The 21411-nt window shown below is 40.6% G+C and overlaps 2 protein-coding genes and 1 long non-coding RNA gene across 4 annotated transcripts; 1 reads left to right on the top strand and 2 right to left on the bottom strand.

Moving 5' to 3' along the window:
- The first annotated feature begins 300 nt into the window (after positions 1–300).
- LOC110776285 (uncharacterized) lies at positions 301–8042 on the top strand. Of its 2 annotated transcripts, none has more exons than XR_008932152.1 (9): positions 301–581; positions 796–1764; positions 1896–1976; positions 2068–2111; positions 4663–5078; positions 5174–5346; positions 5869–7057; positions 7449–7529; positions 7824–8042. It is a non-coding gene; the product is annotated as an uncharacterized lncRNA (long non-coding RNA). The 2 variants fall into 2 exon arrangements; XR_008932153.1 differs by having other exon boundaries at positions 313–581; positions 1694–1764.
- Positions 8043–10556: 2514 nt separating this feature from the next.
- Positions 10557–11057, bottom strand: LOC130472132 (uncharacterized). Its single transcript, XM_056842580.1, has one exon. The coding sequence runs from the start codon at positions 11055–11057 to the stop codon at positions 10557–10559; it is 501 nt and encodes a 166-aa protein (XP_056698558.1).
- A 2002-nt stretch (positions 11058–13059) lies between these two features.
- Positions 13060–13911, bottom strand: LOC110776289 (uncharacterized). The gene has a single exon (XM_021980832.2). It carries the CDS (start codon positions 13909–13911, stop codon positions 13060–13062), a length of 852 nt encoding a protein of 283 aa, XP_021836524.2.
- Between the last annotated feature and the right edge of the window lie 7500 nt (positions 13912–21411).

The following is a 21411-nucleotide window of genomic DNA, read 5'->3' as shown; positions in this document are numbered from 1 at the left end:
CGCGGCCCGCGGCCCGCGGCCCGCCCGGCCCGCGGCCCGCCCGGCCCGCGGCCGGCCCGGCGCGCGCGCGCGTGTGTGTGATGTGTCCACCCATACCATTCTCACACTTTCTTAAACAAGAGTTACACTCATTCCCCAATTAATAAACAAGAGGAATATGAAGAGTTTTTCCAATGTGGGACTCTTGAATTTTCACTCACCCTTTTTTCCTTTGTGTTTCCCAATGAGAATTTCCAACAGTTAGTACAGTAATGTAGAAAATGGGCATGCACAGTGTGACCAAGCTTTAATTAGCCAATGCAGTCATTTTTTTTAAGAGAATAAACCAATTATACAGAAAATTATCTTGGATCTTCTCTTAGGCAATGCATTAGTGGAAGCCTCTTTAGAAAAATACTGTCTTGAGTCTCTTGACATTTATGTTCCTAATTTCCTATACTTCACGTCTATCATCGCATCATATTTCAGTCAATTTTAACCGACTGCCAATCTATTATTGCTTGAAAACAATTTTTTTTGCAGGGTCTGAGACTCTAGCTTCTTGGCAGGCGAACCTACTCTCTGAACCCGTTCAATTTGAGGTAATTGCATGTTTCCATGACTGGGATTGTTTTTTTGCCGTATTATTGTTTCCATATCATATCTATTTTCATTTTAGAGTTTGATGTATTTGGTACGTAATACTTGTGTGTGAAAATTCTACCGGTGCAAAAGAATCCATTTTAAAGTAGGTATGAGACTCTAGCTTCTGGCCATGTGACTGTAAGCTAATTCTCAATTTTGATACTTTTCTAGGTTCTCTAGTGGAGGTACGGACTACAGAGGAAAAGGAAGAGAAATTATTGAAAGGGGGTGATGTGATTTGAATTTGATAAAACCCGTATGAGATCTCAGAGCATTTGGTTGACAAGAAGCAAAAAAAAGAAAGAATTGGGTTTATAATCAAGGAAAATGATGAAGATTTTGAGTTGGGTTTTGGTTGTATCGGTCCAGTTATCTGTTTTAGAAATTGGGTCTTCTTCAATCGATGAATTCCACCAAGCCTATGTCATAATTTCTCCCATTCTCTTGCTTTTCTTCTATTTTTTTTTATTGATTGATGTTGGTTAAAATAAGGTTTTTCCCTCTTGGTTAGTTTTGACATGCATGTCGTTCTCATCCCGCCTCCTCCAAGCCTTCCATATAGTGGTCTTTTGGGCTCCAAATAGCCATATAGCAGTTCTAAAGTTTTGCAATCCCTTTAGGACTGTGATCTCCAGTCTCAGTTACTTGGTCCTTTGTGCTATGTTATGGATATTTTGGGTGGTCTATTTATTGTTCATTGTTAAAGATTCCTTTAATTATTTTTTCGTTCGCCTCTAAGGTGCATGCTGCTCAACTTATTTGTAGGCCTTAAGAGTGTAGTAGCTTCCGTGTTCGTCTGCATAGATATCCAGCTAACTTATTTGTAGTTTTTGACAAAAAAACAATTGGTTGTGTTGTTCATATAAAGATTGCATTGTGTTTACTCAAATAAACATGGAAATTTGTATTTCACTTGCTTTATTAGCGAGCTGCTTAATACCGAGCCGATAGAAATCAAGTTTGCTTGTTGCTAATTCTTGTTTTCTTTTATTTGAGATCTGATTTGTTTAATCTAGGGTTTCTTCATTTGTTATTCCATTCGGCCTTTTGGTTTTCGTTGTTGATTCAGTGGAGCTTAGGAAGCAAATCTTTTGTTCTCTTCATTTCTCCAACAAAACCGATAGCTATGTTGCCTTCAAGGTACTTCTCTATCTTTTTCAAAAAAAAAAAAATCCACCTTTCTTCAAATCATGCGTTAGATATGCTCTTTGATATGTGGAATTTTCTATTATTTTTTGTTTCTGGCCTGCTTAAATTTTGAATGAAATTAGGTAAAAGCGACGATTCCAGGAAGTATTGCGTTCGTCCAAATGCCGGTGTTGTTTTGCCTCAATCAACATGTGATATTATAGGTGATTAATTAAAATGTCGAATTTAAAATAATGATAAATGTTGTTTAATTGTTTGTTGGATGTTGAATTAATTAAGATGCATATGCAATAGAGTGACTATGCAAGCACAAAAGGAGACCCCTTCTGATATGCAATGTAAGGAAAAATTTCTTCTGCAAAGCTGTAATGGACCAACCCTACCAACCCACACCTGACACACCTTTTCTGGTCTAACAACACTGCAACCAACCAGAACAGACAAAAAAAAAGGGGGAACGAGCAACCAACAACACTGCAACTACACAGGAGGGAGGATTAGTTCACAAGGCTGTTGGCACTATCTGACAAAGAAAAGCAGCAGCATCAATTATTGGTTGTACTTGCAAGAAGGAGAGAGAACAGTAGTATAAGGAAAGAAGGAGAGGAAAGAGAAAGGCATGCGAGAAATTGGTAAAGCTTAGGCTTTGGAGAGTGGTGACCTTAAGTCACTAAACCTGGAGATTTGTAGCCTCAAGCTACTACTTTTGTACCCCTTTTCTATTCTTCATCCATCAAGAAATTAACATAATTTATTCCATTAAATTTCTGCTCCAAATAGTCAGTTCATCTCACTTGGTATCAGAGCGGTACAGTTCTGGGAGGGTAACTAATCTGATTTTCTGGAAGGAAAAAAAAAGAGAGAGAGAGAGAAAAAACCCAGTGATGGAGGCTGCCGGAAAACAGTCAGCACAGTTGATGCAAAGGTGGATTCGATATGAGTTTGCCTACATCACACGCAAAAGAAATCAAGGAATTTCAGATTATAAGGAAGAAGAGCGCATCCGACAAGAGCTTCAAATTCATGTGTTTGGTGGAAGGGGTTCACATGTCTGGATTCTTCAACTGGAGGATTTTTTTGATTTTTTCAGTTGAATGAAGATGACAAGTTAAAGGCTACCATTATCGGACTCGAAGGTGAAGCGTTGCGGTGGTTCGAAGGAGAACACAAGTTCCTGCCTTTCCATGGTTGGCAAGAATTGAAGGACCATGTATTGCGACGTTTTGGGTCATCACCACCACCTTCGGCATAAAATTTCAAAGATCAAATAAAGGAGGTAACCAGGAGAAGTATGCAGAACCTTCAAAAAGAAATTTCCAGAATACTTGATGAAGCTTTTGCTCCAATTGAATTGGGGCTTAAGAAACTTCGAGAGACACATAAAGAGGGAGTGAAAGAGGTGGCGACACCAGATCCGGAGGTGGTAGAAGCGAAAGAGACCGATCTTGAGGATTTGAAGAAAAATAAATCTGGAGAAAATGTGGTGAATGTGGTGGCTGACACCGGCAGAGATAAAGAATTAAGAGGGATCAGTGGTGGCACGTCCGTTGCTTTAATAGGTGAGCGAAGAAGAGGGTCGTTTGAGGGAGGGGGTATTGGCGGCAGTGGGCCAGGCCTAGTCATGGGCGATATTACAACTATTGGTTACAACAGGTATGGTCGAGGATGTGATGGTGGCGGAAAATCTGGTTGGAGGGCCGGTGACTTTGCAAGTGGGTTTACTGGTGGTGGTCGAGATGGTTTCGCTGGAAAATATGGTGGTGGCCGGGCCAATTGGTCGACGCTATTTTTGATGTTATAACTGGTGGCTACAGTAGTGACGGTTAAGGAGGTTTTGCCGACAACAACTTTGGTGAAAGACAAGGTGATTTTGGTGGAGGATTCATCGGCGGCGGCCATGGTTGTTTTTCCGGTGGAAGATTGAATGATAACTTTTCTGGTAGAGTCGCAAGCAAAGTGTCCATTGAAGTATTGTTTGAGCGAGGGGGTGCCGGAGGAAGTGGATCTTGTGGTGGTCCCGGTTTTTTTGCCGGAGGTAAGCCTAGTGTTCTTGGATGGCGCGTCAGAAAAACTCTAGGGAAATTTCAGAAATGGAGGTTGAAGATGAAGTGTGTTGGAGAAGAATCGCCGAGTTATACGTTGGCTTAGGAAATAAGAACAAGGGCAGAAATGAGTTCTCTCAAAGAGTTGGACCTGGGCATTTTGAGCCCAATTTATCATTTAACAAGTATCATCCTTTTGTTGTGAACGTGGGGCTAATTAGCTCTATACCCATATTCTTATTTCCAATTAGCAAACTCACTCATAATTCCACAATCCAAATCCAACCCAACCATCTAGCCTACTCTTCTAAAACCACATTTAACTCCTCTCACTCAAGGCTCAAATTCTGCGAGAAAGGGGATAAGGTGTTCCTCATGCTACAACCATATCGGCAGAGGTCTCTGGAAAAACGACCCAATGAAAAATTATCAACCCATTTCTATGGTCCATTTGACAGTGTTCAGAAGATAGGGACAGTAGCGTACAGACTTCAGTTGCCCGCAAATCGTAAAGTTCATCCGGTGTTCCATGTCTCCGGATTGAAGAGGGCTATTGGTGTTACAATAGCTACTTCCACCATGACTGAGCAACTCAATCAAGAGTTGCCAGAAGAGATGGTGAAGGTGCGCACAAAGAAAGGGGAGAGTACAAGGGTGTTGATAAAATGGTTAGGGCTTCCTGCCTTTGAAGCTACTGGGAAAGATGCGTTCTTGATCAACGAGCGTTTTCCGGACTTCCACCTTGAGGACAAGGTGTTGGTTTGGGGGAGGGGTGTTGTAATGGACCAACCCTACCAACCCACACCTAACACACCTTTTCTGGTCTAACAACACTGCAACCAACCAGAACAGACACAACATAAAAAGGGGGGAACGAGCAACCAACAACACTGCAACTGCATAGGAGGGAGGATCAGTTCACAAGGCTGTTGGCACTATCTGACAAAGAAAAGCAACAGCAGCAATTATTGGTTGTACTTGCAAGAAGGAGAGAGAACAGTAGTATAAGTAAAGAAGGAGAGGAAAGAGAAAGGCATGTGAGAAATTGGTAAAGCTTAGGCTTTGGAGAGTGGTGACCTCAAGTCACTAAACCTGAAGATTTGTAGCCTCAAGCTACTACTTTTGTACCCCTTTTGTGTTCTTCATCCATCAAGCAATTTAACATCATTTATGCCATTAAATTTCTGCTCCAAATAGTCAGTTCATCTCAAAAGCATAATAGCGAACCACGGGACGCTTGTTAAAGATATCACTCCAGAAATGGTAATCAATTTGGGATTAATAAGTGAATTAGGAATTCGTAGATGTGGATTGCTTGTATTGAAAAGTGATTAACTTGTTTGAGATGCTCGGTGCAGTTTAGCAAGGAGGCAGGACATGTTGTCGAGGAGTGCTAATTGAGAGTGGTCTATTTGTCCCCACCAGTCCACCACAACCACTGTCACCAGTTCCTGAATGCTCTGAAGAAGGCGGTTCTCCTAGAGGATCTGTTTTCGACAATGGTCATTTTAGTTCTTCTGAGTCTGCCGTTGTATGTACTTTCTCATCTTATTTCTACTTGTTTATTTAGTTATTATTATTGCTTATGATCAAGGGGGATCACTTCAAATTCCAGGAGTCAAGATTATTTCCTTAATCTAATAACAAATATACAAAGGTGAATCATTTTGGCCATTTTCATCACCCTGGCATATGTTTCCATGTGTGCGATGTACTATACTGTAAGAATATATTAGTACTAATTTCCCTAGGAAGTGATTGATAGATTCTAGCAGCAGAATTGGCTAATTGAGGACAACCAACAGTATGGTAAACCATCTATTACAACCCCAGGTTTATGGGTAATTGTCCACATGATCCATTTTACTTGTGCTTCCAGATGAGAGGCGGTAAATTGAAACTGAGATACTTCCTCCGCTTTAACTTTAGTTAGTATAAATTTCCATGTTTATTTGAGTAAACACAATACAATCCTTAGTAATATAGCTTTTGTCGGATGCAAAGGAACTTCATTTGTAAACTTCAGCTTATCCAAACTGTAAACTATGTGCAGATTTCTTGGAGCTAGCACTGCAATTTGGAAATATTGGGCCGTGGAATCATGTTGGCATTACTCAAATGGTGAATTGGGTCATGCAAAATCAAGACCGAGTTAGCTGTCAACTAATTAAGTCTTTTTACATTTGAAATTGAAGGGCTTGGTGCAAAGTTATTTCTCTACATCTTTCCGAGCTGCTAAATTTACCGCTTTTATTGCACTTCTCACTATTTGCTCATTGTTTGACGCATAACACATGCTACACATCGGTTAGATGGGATTGTTAGCTTCTCCCTTGTATCACCTAACATTGCCCACAGATCTCTAATCATGCCTTGCCTATGTTTTTTTTAAGAGCCTTATTTAGCCTGTGATGCTTTCTGCAATTGAATTCTACACACTCTAAGCTTGATCACATTAACTGTACAAAATCTAGGCTGGTTGGTGAGAACGGTGATTTTGGTTGCTGCACAATTACTGATTTTTGTTGTTTCCTGAAATCAACTTTTGTTTTAAATTCCAGAATTAAAAAATGTGCTCGATTCCAGTCAATTCTTGACAAAACTGGGATATTATATTCGGGTATATCCAAATACTGCAATTACCCTTATACCTTTGATATCCCTGTCTAGCAATTCAGTTAGTCTCACATTTGATATCCCTGTCTAACAAGGTACAAGGGTATATCCAAATGATGCAATTACCTTTGATGTGTAACTGATTTACTGAACATAATATTTGTGAAATGAGTTCACGTGCACATGTACACAATTACTGAACACAATTGGTTATCAACACATGCTTGGCATTCTGCCATTCTGGTGTTTGGTTTAGGCATGGTGAGGTGTAGGATTTTTATATAGGTTATATTATAGAATCTTCCTAGAATTTTTCTTGAGCAGCTTTCTGCTACTGTATTATTCTGCTGAGCTGCTAGCTTAATGGGGAAGGTGCAATTGCATATTTGGTAACTTTCATCTTTCTAACTCTGTTACTGTATTATTATGCTCCGCTGTTATCTGTACCTCGAGCCTCAAACATAAATTCAGCATTGCGTACATCATTTCTCTTCTGAACAATGAGATCATTAAGAGCCACACTGACAATGCTTGGTTTTAACCTGATGTTGGTTTCCTAGATCATGAAAGTATGGAACTGGCGAGGGGGATTTTGAGACTCCTTTGAATTCCTTCATAAAGCTAAGGTATTTTTCCTCTTTTCTTTCTTCTTCGTGTTCAATTTGTAAAAACTAAAATGTGTAAGGACGTAAAATGCAAGTGTAAAAACTTAATTGGGGCGAAGGAAGTATACGTTTGAAATAACTCTTTGTTCTACTCGAAGTGTTTGTTTATGAACGATCTGAGTAAACTTGGTGAATATACTTCATTATATTCTTTGTTCCACTCGAAGCATTTTATTAGCTCGGAGTCATTGTGGCCCATCCTTTTGGATGGCTTCATGTAGTCCGCCTGGGTTTTCTTTCCTTATCAAAAAAAGAAGGGGGAAATGACCGGGTACATGTTTATATAGTACATATAATCTTTACCCTTTTCATAATTGGAGGAAGGTACTGAAATGTTTAATAAATGCTGCAGGATCATATTCATAATTGGAGGAAGACCGCTCCAAATTTGGCTTCTATTCTGTTTCTAACATCATCAATATGGTTTATATACGTAAGAGTCTCATCTGCATTTTTCCTTCCATCACATTTGATTTTTGAGCTGAACCTTTCCTCCGGCTCCCTTCCCCTAGAAATAAGAAAAGACGGTGTTCATTATTAAGGCACCGTCCACTACACATGTGTTCACTTTAGCAGTTTAAAATGGTGTTCATTCCTATCTCTTGGGGACCAACTAATCTAACTAGAGTTTGCATTCATATAAGACATCCCAAAGTACCGAAAGCAATTCTTTAAACTTGTCGGCCTAAGATTACTGATTTATTCTTTAAACTTTCAATTATACCAGGTGGGCTTAAGGCTTTGAGTTCAATTTTGTTGTCAGCTCCATGGTTCCAACAAAGAGAAGAAATATCTTGTTTCAAGACTACTTAAACAAGTCGGATATTATAGGTTTGCTTGATAGAGATGATACATGTGAAAGAAGTTGCAAGCATTTCAGTAGAAAGAGAACGTTTTAGAAGCTTGTCTATTATATGCAAATACGACTTTATTATGACATTTCTCATTCATCATCTTCCTTGCATTAACCAAAACATTACAAGTGTTCGTTTTTTCCGAAACTTTTTACAAGATGATTTTTTATACCTTGGGGGATCGTGCGCGCTAGCGCACGGTCCAACAACTAGTAGACACAAGTGACCCAAATACAACTATTTTTAGTACCAACACATCATATGTTAGTACCAATAACACAAATAATTTGTATTGGTACTTTTTAGAAATGTATTGATATATCAATACCATAATAGTATTAGTACGCATACCAAATTAACGGGTACCAATTACAAGCCACTCGTGACTCGTGTCCATATGGACACAAATCACTTAAGGCTAAGACTATAGGTGGTATAATGGTCACTTAAGGCCAATCACGAAAATGCCATTTGATTGAAAAAATTTCCCAATGTTGTGAATAAACAGGAGAGATAAGAGAGAGAATAGGGTTGTGTGTCTTATTCCATATAGTACCGGATATATATAGGATACAACAGTTAGGGTTTTGCTGAACCCTATAATATTCCAGGGGTATAATGGTCATCCATATTATATTTCATAACACTCCCCCTTGGATGTCCATTATACAAAAATAAAATTTCTCTCTTAAAAAAATATATTTTCTAATGCGCGTACGATGCTGCCTCATTAAAAACCTTACCAAGAAAACCCAGTGGGAAAAACCATGGTTAAGGGAAAAAGAGTGCAGCGCGCATCTACTCCCCCTCATGATTACATAACTTGAGATCTTTGAGACGACGCAATCCAATCTGATAAACTAATTTCTTGAAAGTAGCAGTTGGAAGCGCCTTGGTAAATAGGTCTGCCAAATTCTCACTTGAACGAATCTGCAGAACCTGTACATCACCATTCTTCTGTAGGTAGTGTGTGAAAAATAATTTTGGTAAAATGTGCTTTGTTCTATCACCTTTGATGTATCCATCCTTGAGCTGTGCAATGCATGCTGCATTATCCTCATACATAATTGTTGGAGCTTCTTTCCTGTGGATATGCCACAATCTTCTCGTATATGTTGAATTACAGACCTTAACCATACACATTCACGACTAGCTTCGTGAATAGCTAAAATTTGTGCATGGTTAGAAGAAGTAGCTGCAATAGTTTGCTTCATGGAACGCCAAGAAATGGCAGTACCACCACATGTGAAAACATATCCTGTTTGTGATCGAGCATTATGGGGATCAGACAAATAACCTGCATCTGCAAAACCAATTAAGTCTTGTTTGGTCTGTTTAGAAAAAAATAATCCCATATCTTTCGTTCCTTGGAGGTAACGAAGTACATGTTTTATCCCATTCCAATGCCTTCGAGTTGAACATGAGCTAAACCTTGCTAAAAAATTTACTGTAAATGATATGTCAGGGCTCGTATGACTAGAAAGGTACATCAATGCCCCTATTGCACTTAAGTATGGTACTTCAAGACCAAGGATTTCTTCATCTTTTTCTCGAGGGCGAAATGGGTCTTTATCCACATCTAGTGATCTTACAACCATTGGGCTACTCAGCGGATGTGCTTGATCCAAATAGAACCTTTTTAGTACCTTTTCTGTGTATGTTGTTTGATGCACAAGGATTCCATTCTTTAGGTGCTCAATTTGTAGCCCTAAGAAAAATTTTGTCTTTCCAAGATCTTTCATCTCAAATTCTTTCTTCAAATATTCCACTGTATGTGATATCTCTTCAGGAGTCGCAACAATGTTTAAATCATCAACATACACTGCAATTATTACGAATCATGTCCCAAATCTCTTTATAAAAATGCATGGACTGATGGGGTCATTCTTATATCCTTCCTTTAACAAGTACTCACTTAGGCGATTATACCACATACGCCCTGATTGTTTCAATCCATAAAGAGATCTGTTTAATTTTATGCAGTAATGTTCTCGAGAACTAGAATTTGCTGCTTCTGGCAGTTTATATCCTTCTGGGACTTTCATATAAATGTCATTGTCTAGTGGCCCATATAAGTAGGCTGTGACTACATCCATTAAACGTAAATCAAGTCCTTCTCTAATTGCCAGACTGATAAGGAATCCGAAAGTAGTTGCGTCCACCACAGGAGAGTATGTTTCTTCATAATCGATTCCAGTTCTTTGTGAGAATCCTTGTGCAACTAAACGTGCTTTGTATCGCACAATTTCCCCATCTTCATTCTTCGTTCGCACAAAGACCCATTTATGTCCCACTGGTTTTACACCTTTAGGTGTACGGACTACTGGTCCAAATACTTCTCTCTTTGCAAGAGATTTTAATTCTGCCTCAATTGCTTCCTTCCATTTTAGCCAATTATCACTTTGTGTACACTCTTTAATAGACTTTGGTTCTTGATCTTCATTTTCATCCATAACATCAACTGCTACATTGCATGCAAGAATTTGATCGACGTCGATTTTATTTCGGTTCCATTTTATTCCAGACATGACATAATTAGTTGAGATCTCTTCATTATCAGGTACCTGAATTTCTTCATTCGTCATTTCTAAAGTCTCTTCTGGAGACTATTCAAAATTATTTGTTTCCTTGTTCTGGCCATTATCAATCGTCGCTCCTTTTCTTTTACGAGGATTCTTATCTTTGGAACCAATAGGTCTACCACGCTTCAGGCGTGTTGTAGACTCACTAGCAGTTTGATATTGTCCTGCTGGGACATCAATTTTAATTGGAGCATTTACAGCTGGTATATGTGACTTGGTCACTTTATTTGGGTTAGTAAATGCGTCTGGCAATTGATTTGCTAAGCTTTGTAAATGAATTATCTTTTGTACTTCTAATTCACATTGTTTAGTACGAGGATCAAGATGAGACAATGATAATTCATTCCAACCGATTTCCTTCTCCAGCTGTTTATTTTCTCCCCCTAATGTTGGGAAGACTGACTCGTCAAAATGACAGTCTGCAAATCGAGCCTTAAATAGATCCCCTGTAGATGGCTCTAGATATTTAATTATTGATGGGGATTCAAACCCAACATATACTCCTAACCTCCTTTGAGGTCCCATCTAATTAGAACGTTGTGGTGGAGCAATTGGAACATATACAACACATCCAAAGATTTTTAGATGGGAAGTATTTGGTTCCTGACCAAAAACCAATTGTGATGGGGAGAACTTTTGATTACTTGTTGGCCTGATGCGAATTAATGCTGCTGCATGTAATATAACATGTCCCCAAGCAGAGATTGGGAGTTTGGACTTCATAAGTAATGGTCTAGCAATCAACTAGAGACGTTTGATTAATGATTCAGCTAGACCATTTTGTGTATGAACATGTGCTACAGGATGTTCAACACTTAGCCCAATGGACATGCAATAATCATCAAAGGCTTGAGAAGTGAATTCACCAGCATTATGCAGACGGATTTCCTTCATAGGGAAATCTGGAAAATGTGCTCGTAATCTAATCAATTGAGCAAGTAGTCTCACAAACGCCAGGTTGCGAGTTGATAACAAGGATACATGCGACCATCTACTAGATGCGTCAATTATAACCATAAAGTATCTAAATGTTCCACACGGTGGGTAAATTGGCCCACAAATATCTCCTTGTATACGCTATACAAAATTAATAGATTCAAAATTTATTTTGGCTGGTGAAAGTCGTACTATCAACTTGCCTTGTGAGCAAGCAGCACATGAGAAATCATTAGCAAGAATCTTCTGGTTCTTCAATGAATTCCCACATGAATTTTCAATTATTTTTTGCATCATTATTGAACCGGGGTGGCCCAACCGGTCATGCCAAACAGTGAACTTATCAGTAAACTTCTGGTTTACTGTAGCATATGTTTCAATTGTATTGATTTTAGTGTAGTACAAACCAATGGAGAATGCAGGTAATTTCTCCAAAATATGCTTAGTGCCTTGGGTAATACCCGTGATGTGAAGGTATTCAAAATTTCCTTCACTTATTGTCTCAACGTGACATCCATTATGTCGAATATCTTTGAAGCTCAATAAATTTCTTTGAGACTTGGGAGAATATAATGCATCAATGATTTCAAATTTCGTTCCCATAGGCAATAATATGTTGGCTCTTCCGGAGCCTTCAATTATCTTTGTACTACCTGATATAGTACTCACACTAATTTCTTTCATTGTCAAATGAGAGAAATATTTCTTGCTTTTCAGTATGGTATGAGTAGTTGCACTGTCTGCTAAGCATAAATCTTCATCATTCATTGCTAACTGAACTTGAGAGGTATTCATGTTCTTCAAATAAATGAAATATCAATAAGAATAACTTAATAATCGGAATTTAACAATGTCATATAAAACTATAGTTCAAACCAAGGTTGTTAGGATCGAGATCCCGCTTTGGATCAGTGAGGGGGGATAGGATCGAATCGGTAGAATCGGATCGTAGGATCGTAAGATCCTACAAAATTGTAAAAAGGAGTAAGAAAAATGCTGCTAAATGAATAAATACATATCTTTCAAACAAAATGGATGCTAAATACATATTTTTTTTCTCACATAATATTGATATTTTAAAGCCAATATGGCATTGTAATAGTTATATAGATTAGAAAAGAGAAATGTTTTCGTTTATGAAGTTGGCTTATCAATTTGTAGGCTTAAAGAGAAAGTTAGTTGCTTTAGGGATCATTTTAATAAGTAAAAAGTAGGATCGACCGATCCTGCGCAATCCGGTACAATCCTGCTTCGATCCTGCACGATCCTGTACGATCCTGCTCCGATCCTGACCGATCCTGCACCAATCTAAGTGAAAAGTAGGATCTTACGATCCTATTACGATCCCACCGATCCTATACGATCCTACCGATCCTGCTACGATCCTGACCGATCCTGCTACGATCCCACCATCCCTGCGATTCTGCTTGCGATCTGGATCGTTTTGCAAAAATGGGATCGTAGGATCGTACGATCCTACGATCCAGATCGCGATTCTAACAACATTGGTTCAAACAAACAAAATCCAAAATAACATGAATCCAAGTAAATAAAGTTTTATTCTTTAAATGACCATAAACGAATCTAAGGATTAATTATTCCCTTCAGGGGTGGTGAGGAAATTAGCAACTTCCAGGTGAGTTGTATTGCCACAATCAAAATCACCTTCTCCATCTTCGTACACAAGATTTGTTTCTACTTTCTTTCCTTTTTGCTTCAATGATTGTTGATAGAGCTCAACAAGGTGTTTTGGTGTACGACATGTACGAGACCAATGATCTTTTCCTCCACATCGATAACATACATTGGTCACATTCTCGCTTTTATCTTTCTCTTTTTTGTTACCATCTTTATTGTCCCACTTCTGGTGGGGATACGAGTTCTTGAAAGAACCACCTCGGCCTCGACCTCGACCATATCTATATCCATATCCACGTCCTTGACCACGTCCTCGACCACTATTGTTGGCATGATATTTTTCTTTCCCATTATGGGATATCACATTCGCTTCAGGGAATGGAGTAGAACCAGTTGGACGCGATTCATGATTTTTCATTAATAGCTCGTTATTTTGCTCAGCCACAAGGAGACAAGATATAAGTTCAGAATATTTCTTAAATCCCTTTTCACTGTATTGTGTCTGCAGGAAAATGTTATTTGCGTGAAATGTAGAGTATGTTTTCTCTATCATTTCTGCATCAGTGATTTTCTCTCCACATAACTTCAATTGTGAAGTAATTCTGAACATGGCTGAGTTATATTCACTCACAGAATCAAAGTCTTGTAGTCTTAAATGTAACCAGTCATATCGAGCTTTAGGTAATATTACAGTTTTCTGGTGGTCATACCTCTCCTTTAGATTACTCCAAAGGACTTGTGGATCTTTTACAGTCAAGTAATCTATCTTAAGACCCTCATGGAGGTGATGGCGAAGAAATATCATAGCCTTAGCTTTGTTTTGACTTGTTGCTTTATTTCCTTATTTGATTGTATCACCCAGATCTTTTGCATCTAGGTGAATTTCAGCATCTAACACCCAAGACATATAGTTCTTTCCAGTAATATCAAGGGCCGCCAATTCGAGTTTTGCAAAATTCGACATAATTCACTATATAAAATATTGCAAATTAGGAATTATCTATAACAATAAATTAATTAAATAAAAACTTGTGTTTAACCAAAATAATGCAATACACCGTATAATACTTAATCGGTTAAACAAAACAAACATAATCAGATAATTAAATCGAATGTGCATTACGCATAATGCAAACACCCACAATGCAAACACAATAGAAGAATTATTCGTCAAATATAATATAATTGCGGCACAATATCAAGCATAAACTGATGATAAAAAAATATTAATGGAACCGAAATCAAGGATGTGATCGAATAAAGAAGCACACAATATTCATGTACTAAGCACTGACACAATAGACACATACTCTTGTACTACGTAGTTGTTATACACTTATACGTATCACAAACAACAATTAATCGGTCATCCGTATACGGCCAAACAAGTGGCAATATAATGCTAAAACAGTTAAAAAGGGGATATTGTCTCCGTTTTATGTTAAAAAAATAAATAAAATTAAGGCCTTTGGTACACGATATGAGTTAGAAACACGAGGTAGAAACAGTTCCGATCGCATGAACGACGAAATATGAGAGGATAACACACGATTCAAAACCAAATAATAAAATTTACCGAATTCAAAACTAATACAATGTTTGACAAATACTTGCGGCACAATATCAAACATAAAACTCAAACATAATACGGAGTACGCACTTACCTTGATTTTGATGGAGGTAATTTCCTTAGGTTTCTTTCTGCTCAGACGGCTAGGGTTTGGTGATGGTAACATGTTGTGAATAAACAGGAGAGATAAGAGAGAGAATAGGGTTGTGTATCTTATTCCATATAGTACCAGATATATATAGGATATAACAGTTAGGGTTTGCTAAACCCTAGAATATTCCAGGGGTATAATGGTCATCCATATTATATTTCATAACACCAGGTGCCGATTTACGCTCTCACCGAGAATTCCAGAAATTACCAGGTCATGAAATTCTGAAATAGATGCCGAAGTCCTATTATGCTCGTTGTTTTACCATCCCCTCGTCGATTGCGGTAAGAATTCGATCCTTAAACCCTTAGTTTTGCCGAATTCGTTTGATTAATGTTTAGCTGATGTCATTATTTTTAGGGTTGATTTCATGTTAATTTGATGTAAATTTCTAGGTTCTGTTGGTTGAGAGATTGATTTAGGTCATTTTAGGTTTGTTTGTTTCGTTTTTTTAATGTTTCTGTCGATTTTGGGGTCAAACTGGTTAAGGCTATTTGTAATACACTCGATGTTTATTTGTTTGATTTTCATATATTTGAAAAAATCTCTTGCAGTTTTTGTATGGTTGATTTTATTTTTTGTACTAAGCTATTCTCCTAAAACTAATTCATCAGACCACCATTTTTTACCAGTTTAATAATTTTTTATTAAAACTAATATAATCAGGATACTTCTCTAGATTGAATATCAGCAAATCCTTTGATATGCAATGCAGTACAGAGGCTAGGTATTGATTATACAGTGTAATGATTCATTAAGCCAATGTTAAAAGGAAAATTAGGACTGAGTATAGTGTATAGTATTTGTTCCGGTGTTGTAAAGGTGGAAACAATGGGCTTCGAATGAAGGTCCTTTCGTGTATGTTGAAGATCTTGCTTGCTTGAATGAGTCGAGTCCGAATTCACCTGCACAAGAATAAAGTCACTAGCCTCGGGGGTATTTCCGAGGAAAGCCCCTCCGATGCCTAAGTAAGAATGATGCTCGGATTCTAGAGAGAAGTTCTCTAGAAGAGTAGTCTTAAGGCGATAAATTGGACGTACCTTGAGGTGTGAGCCTTGGCGGCCTATTTATAGTGTTTGCATAATAAATGCCCCTAGGTCATTTATTGCTTTTGGGCCATGGGCCTTGGTTGATGGCTGAATAGCCCTTTTGGAGTGTAGTGGGTTTGATGTTGTTGTTTTGAGCTAGCCATTGGGCTTTGGACTTAGTGGCCCAATTGATATTCAATTGGGAGCCCAAACAACATGCCCCCCAGACTCGGTCCATTTAGAATTAAATGGGTGGGTTTCCAGCTGTTAGAAGTCCAAAAAGTTCCCTCTCTTTTTTGAAAAGAGGTGGCTTGCATTAATGACAAGTGTTGGGACTTATTTTGAATCGTGGAGATCGTGGGTTTGAAAGAAGTTGGTGCGCCCTTTTTTCTCTATAAATACTGGACGCAAGATTTCCTTCAAACCTTTACTTTCTCCCTCTTTCACCCAAAATTCCTTTCTTTTTCTGGCGACCGCAGCTTTCGAGTTTCTTCAGATCTACGATTTTCAGTTAGCTCTTGTCTTCGGGAACTCGTCTCATTTTCTTTGTCGGCGAATTCCGCTTCGGAAGAAGGTAACTTGCTTGTGAATTTTCCTCTTTTTCTTGCTCTTTCTTCTACTCCTCACTCTGAACCCTAGGCTTTAGAATCTGTAACTATGGTGAAGAACAAAGGCAAGGGCAAGTTCGTCGTTGGTTCTTCCAGTGAGAGGGAAGACGTGCCTTTGGAAAGGGTACAGAAATCTTCAAAGGGCTGGCCTTCGGATAAGGTGGTGGAGAAACGATCGACTAGTTGGGATGCTACCAAAGATGGTGCTGTTGGAGGATCTGGTGGGTCTGAACGCGCTGCTTCTGGTAAGAAGGCCGGCTTTTCGGGTCACCGTCGGCCTTATTCTGAGTTTCCCGTTCATTGGACTGAAGCTGATCCGAAGGGTAAGCTTGCTCCGATTTTGCATGAGACCACCAAGATTTATGGTCCGCTGGAGAAATCAGTGAGTGGTGATTGGTTGGTGGAGGCGAAGCTGGGGGCCTACCATCGGAAGGCCGAAGAGCTATATGGAATCCAGCACGCTTTGGGGTACTGGTGTGAACTTCCCGAACAGGAGCGTCCTCGGGTGACTCATCCGCCGAAGGGGTTCATCTCTGTGTACACTCATCACTTGGAGAATGGTCTCTGTTTTCCCTTGGATCCGTTCATTTCCGAGCTCCTGGTGTCGTACAACATCAGTTTGGCCCAACTTACTCCCAAGTCCATGAGGCACATCATCGGATTTTGATGGGTGTGCGACTTTGTTAATTTTCCCTGTTCTGTCTCCGTTTTTAGAGATCTTCATAATCTGTCTTTCAACCATGCTTCCAAGGGTGATGGGTATGGTTGGTGGACCATCGTCAACAAGAAATCTCGAAAAAGGGGCGAGCCGAACTATATTACGGCTTACCCTTACCTCAGCTCCGACCATAATTGGAAGACGGAGTGGTTGCTCGTTCGCGTTCCGACGGATCCGAAGCATCCCAACTTCTATCGTCCTCCTAAGTGGTTCGTGAAGCCTGATCCTGATATGGTGGGGGTGGCTGCTCCGGATCGGAGTCATCAGCACTACGTGGATCTCCTCTAGTGGTTTATGGCTCGGGAGGATAACTACAAACTGCCGTCTAGCTGGCTCCCGAACCTTAACTACATTTTGCGGGAGGACATTCTTGCTGCCGCCGGTCTCAGCAGGATTTTTGACAGGGGTAGGTGACCTTCGGCTGGGACCGTGTTTCAGTGAGTTTGGCCTCCTCTCTTTTTTCGATTTATTGACTTGTTTCGTAATTTGTTTTTGCAGAATACGGTTTTAGTCGTATCGGTCCTAAGATCTTGGGCATTTCCTTGGATCTGCGAACTATTCACGACTCGACTCCTGAGTACAAGTTCGGGAAAGAGAATCCTCGCAATCCTCGTCTAAAGGATTACGTGCTGTCTCCTTCGGGTGTTGCTCGGATTTCTGAAGTTCGAGCCGATCCGTTTAATTCTGCTTCTTCTCCCGAAGCTATTCCAGTGAAGGTCGTGCTTCCTCCCCTTCGGACAACTTCGGATCCGGTAAGCGTTTCTTCGTTCTCGGTTCTATTCTTCTTTTACTCATGCTTTGGCTGGCCGTCGGCTAACGTCTTGGTCCTGACCCGTCTTTTTAGGGTCCTGGGACTGACGCTGCGCCGCGTGCCGTTCCTTCGGTTTCGTCCCCGGCTCAGATAGATATTTCTTTATCTAGGAACCGGGTACTTCATTTTTTTGTATTTATTCTCCCTTCCTCGTTTTCTTCTGGTTTATTGACACTCGATCTCCTTTATCAGAAGAAGAGGAAAGGTAACACTCTTCTGAGGTCTTCTGCGCATCCGAAGAAAGCGAAGGCATCCCAGACTACGGAGAAGGTATGGTTTTGATCCCTTAGTGTGACTTTCTTGGGTTATGCTCTATTTCCGAAGTTGACTTTTGGCGGTTGCTTTTGTAGGAAACGGCTTTGGAAGATATGCCTCCACCAAAGAATCTTCTTCACTTCATGCCCCTGCCAGGGCAGAAGTTGAAGAGTGTTGTGGTTTCGGAGCCGCCACCCGTTGATCAGCCGTTAGCTAAGGAGACTGCTATCCCTTCTCCGTTGAAGCCGTCTACTCCTTCGGGGGTCGTGATCCAAGATATCACCAAGGCGGTGGAGGCGCTCGAGACTGACTCCGTTCCTGGTTCGGATGTCCCCATCGTGGCCGAAGAGAAGGAGAAACCTGCTGATGTTCCTCTCGAGGGGGAGAGGAGTCCAGAAAAGGTGATGGTGGATCTTACGGGTCCCGATGTTGAGGTACCCGTGGTCTCGGCTGCCGAGAAAACTGTCCTTTCTGCGGAACTCGCGAAGGAGCAACCTGATCAAGGCAAGGGAACGAAGAGACGTCGTGAGACTTTGGGCTCTACCTCTACTTTGGCTCTGGATAGGCTGATACATGCCGATCCTTGCTCGGATGTTCCACTGAAGCGAATTCCCGAGGAAGTGAGAGAAGCGATGGCTCGGTATGCTAGGCCTTCGGTCCTGGGGGAGGATCCTTTAGCTCATGTGGGCTCGTTGGTGGGTCCCGAAGCCGCTAGGGAGAACCTGCTTCGGGCCAATCCGCAGTGGAGGATTCTTGGGGCCGAAGAGAGCAATCTAGCTATGATGGCCCAATATTACTTGAATGAGGTAAGTGTTGGGATTCTTTTCGTGTTGTCCCCTTGTTTATGCTTCTTCTCCGATTTTGCTTATCTTTTCTTCTTTCCAGGCTGTTTTCTGGTCCTCGTTCGCTTCCGAGTGCAGCTCGGTTGAAATATCAGGAGGCTTATGCTCGTGATATTCCTATTTTGGACCAGAAGGCTGGGCAGCTACTCTCCGAGCTTGTGGAAGTCAAGCAACTGTATCTCAAGTACAGTCGCGAGGCTAGAGCTATTGCGGAGGAGATTGGGGCCGAAGTTGGCAAACTCGCTTTCCAAGTTGAAGAGGATGCTGATAAGATAGCTTCCTTCAAAAAGGAGAAGGAAGATATGGCCACCAAGTTCGCGGGAGAACTTGAAGAAAAGGATAGACTTCTCAAGGAGATGAAGTCTAAATTTGAGGCGGCTGATAAGGAGAGCAAGGAGGCGGAGGCGAGGCTCCAGCAGTTTGTCAAGAATCGGGAGCTGATCCAGAATGAGGCTGACAAGGTGCCCGTTCTTCAGCTGAAGATCCGAGAGAAGGATGAGTACATTCGGAAGCTGGAACAGGACAGAGCTGACCTCTATACTGCTGATCAGTGTAGAGAACATTACTGGAATGGTATCCTGGGCGCTCGGCGCATGTTTGCGAAGCACATGCCTCATTTCCCTTGGAATGAGAAGGTTCCGCTCTGGATGCGGGCCCAGGGCCACTTGGTGGAGTGCCAAGCTGACCAAGACGAAGCCGAAGCTGAACGCCAAATGGCTCTTGAAGAGGCTCGGGCTCAGAAGGTGAACTCCGAAGGTGACACCACTGCTGGGGGTTCTTCAAAAGATGCTCCTCAGGGGGCTGTTTCTGTAACTCCCAAGAGTTAGGGATTCGGGCAGTCATCTTCCTCAGAGTCGATTGGTTCCAGTTGAGGACTTCCAAATGTGTGCTTGCCTTTCCCCCTTTTGCCTCGGCGCTGCGTTGTACTTATTTCTTTTTGCTTTCTTAGTACTTCGGTAGGCCGGTATTGTCTGTGAAGGAAATAATGCCCTTGGTCCAAGTATGCATTCTATGTTAAGTCTAATAAATGCGGTTCAGTATTAATTAACAAGTTAATAATTCAGTGAGATCAAGTGAGCTGAATGCCTAGCTAGAGGCCGCTTCAGTTCAAGTGGAATTAATGATATTAATCCACAGCTTACTCTTGACTGAACCCGTAGGGTCACACAAATAGTACGTAAACGGATCAAGTATTTAATGGCATTAAATACTCCATCTATGAATATTCGGAACCGACGGATCTTGGTTTCAGTGGGAGCTAAGATCGTCACAGGCAAGAAATGAATACTCCGGAAACGATGATATTGCCGGAAACGGAAATATGGATCGTATCGGAAATATGAATATTATCCAAGTCGTAGATGTTGCCGGAAACGGAAACATGGTACGTATCGGAAAATATTATTGGAAATGGAAATATTACCAGAATCGGAAATATTGCCGGAAACGGAAATATTGTCAGAATCGGAAATATTACCGGAATCGGAAAATAATTCCGGAAACGGAAATATTAAATATTTGTTCGAAACGGAAATTAATTCCGGAATCGGAAATATTAAATATTGTTCGTATCGGAAATAGATTCCGGAAATGGAAATTTAATCGGAAGCGTATCGTACGAATTAGCATCGGACGAGGCCTGCCGGACGAAGGCCCAGCACGAAGCCGGGCCATCGCCCAGCAAGCACGCACGCCACAAGCCCAGCGCGCGCCAAGGATGCGTGGGCCGTGCTGCGTGGGCTGCTGCTCGCACGCGCATGGGCAGCCCTTGTGGCTGCCGTGTGTGTGTGAGTTTGTGCTCATGCGTGATTCCTGAATCTGCAAGAGTCAGTGTATGATTAAATTACTATTCCTAATTGGATAAATTAATTAAATAGAATTCATGTAGGATTCTAATTTCAATTAATTCGTATCCTACTAGGATTACGATTCCTTTTCCATAACTCTATAAATAAAGGCCTAGGGGTCATAATTTATACACAAGTTTCAAAGTATTCAAAAGTGAGTTTTTTGAGAGAAAATCAAACACACATCTTGCTCAAAAGTGCCGAAATTTTCTAGTACCTTAAGGGCGATTCTAGTTGGTCAATCTTAAGGCGGATCCGGACGTGCTGTGGACTATCTACGGAGGGACGACACTTGGAGTCCTAAAAGACTTGTTCTTGTTCGGTTCGGGCGCAGCTAGGGAGGGCACGCAACAAAGAGTATGCATCTAAATTATGCTATATGATTATGTGTAAATAATATGTTGTCCTGGGTTAATGGTTGTTTCCGCATGATCTATGTAATGTCATATGTATCATAACCTAATAGTGGTATCAC

Source organism: Spinacia oleracea, chromosome 4 (genome assembly GCF_020520425.1).
Source record: "Spinacia oleracea cultivar Varoflay chromosome 4, BTI_SOV_V1, whole genome shotgun sequence".
Classification (NCBI taxonomy): domain Eukaryota; kingdom Viridiplantae; phylum Streptophyta; class Magnoliopsida; order Caryophyllales; family Amaranthaceae; genus Spinacia; species Spinacia oleracea.
Note: the sequence above shows the minus strand (reverse complement) of the source record. Positions and strands in the feature narration are given on the sequence as shown.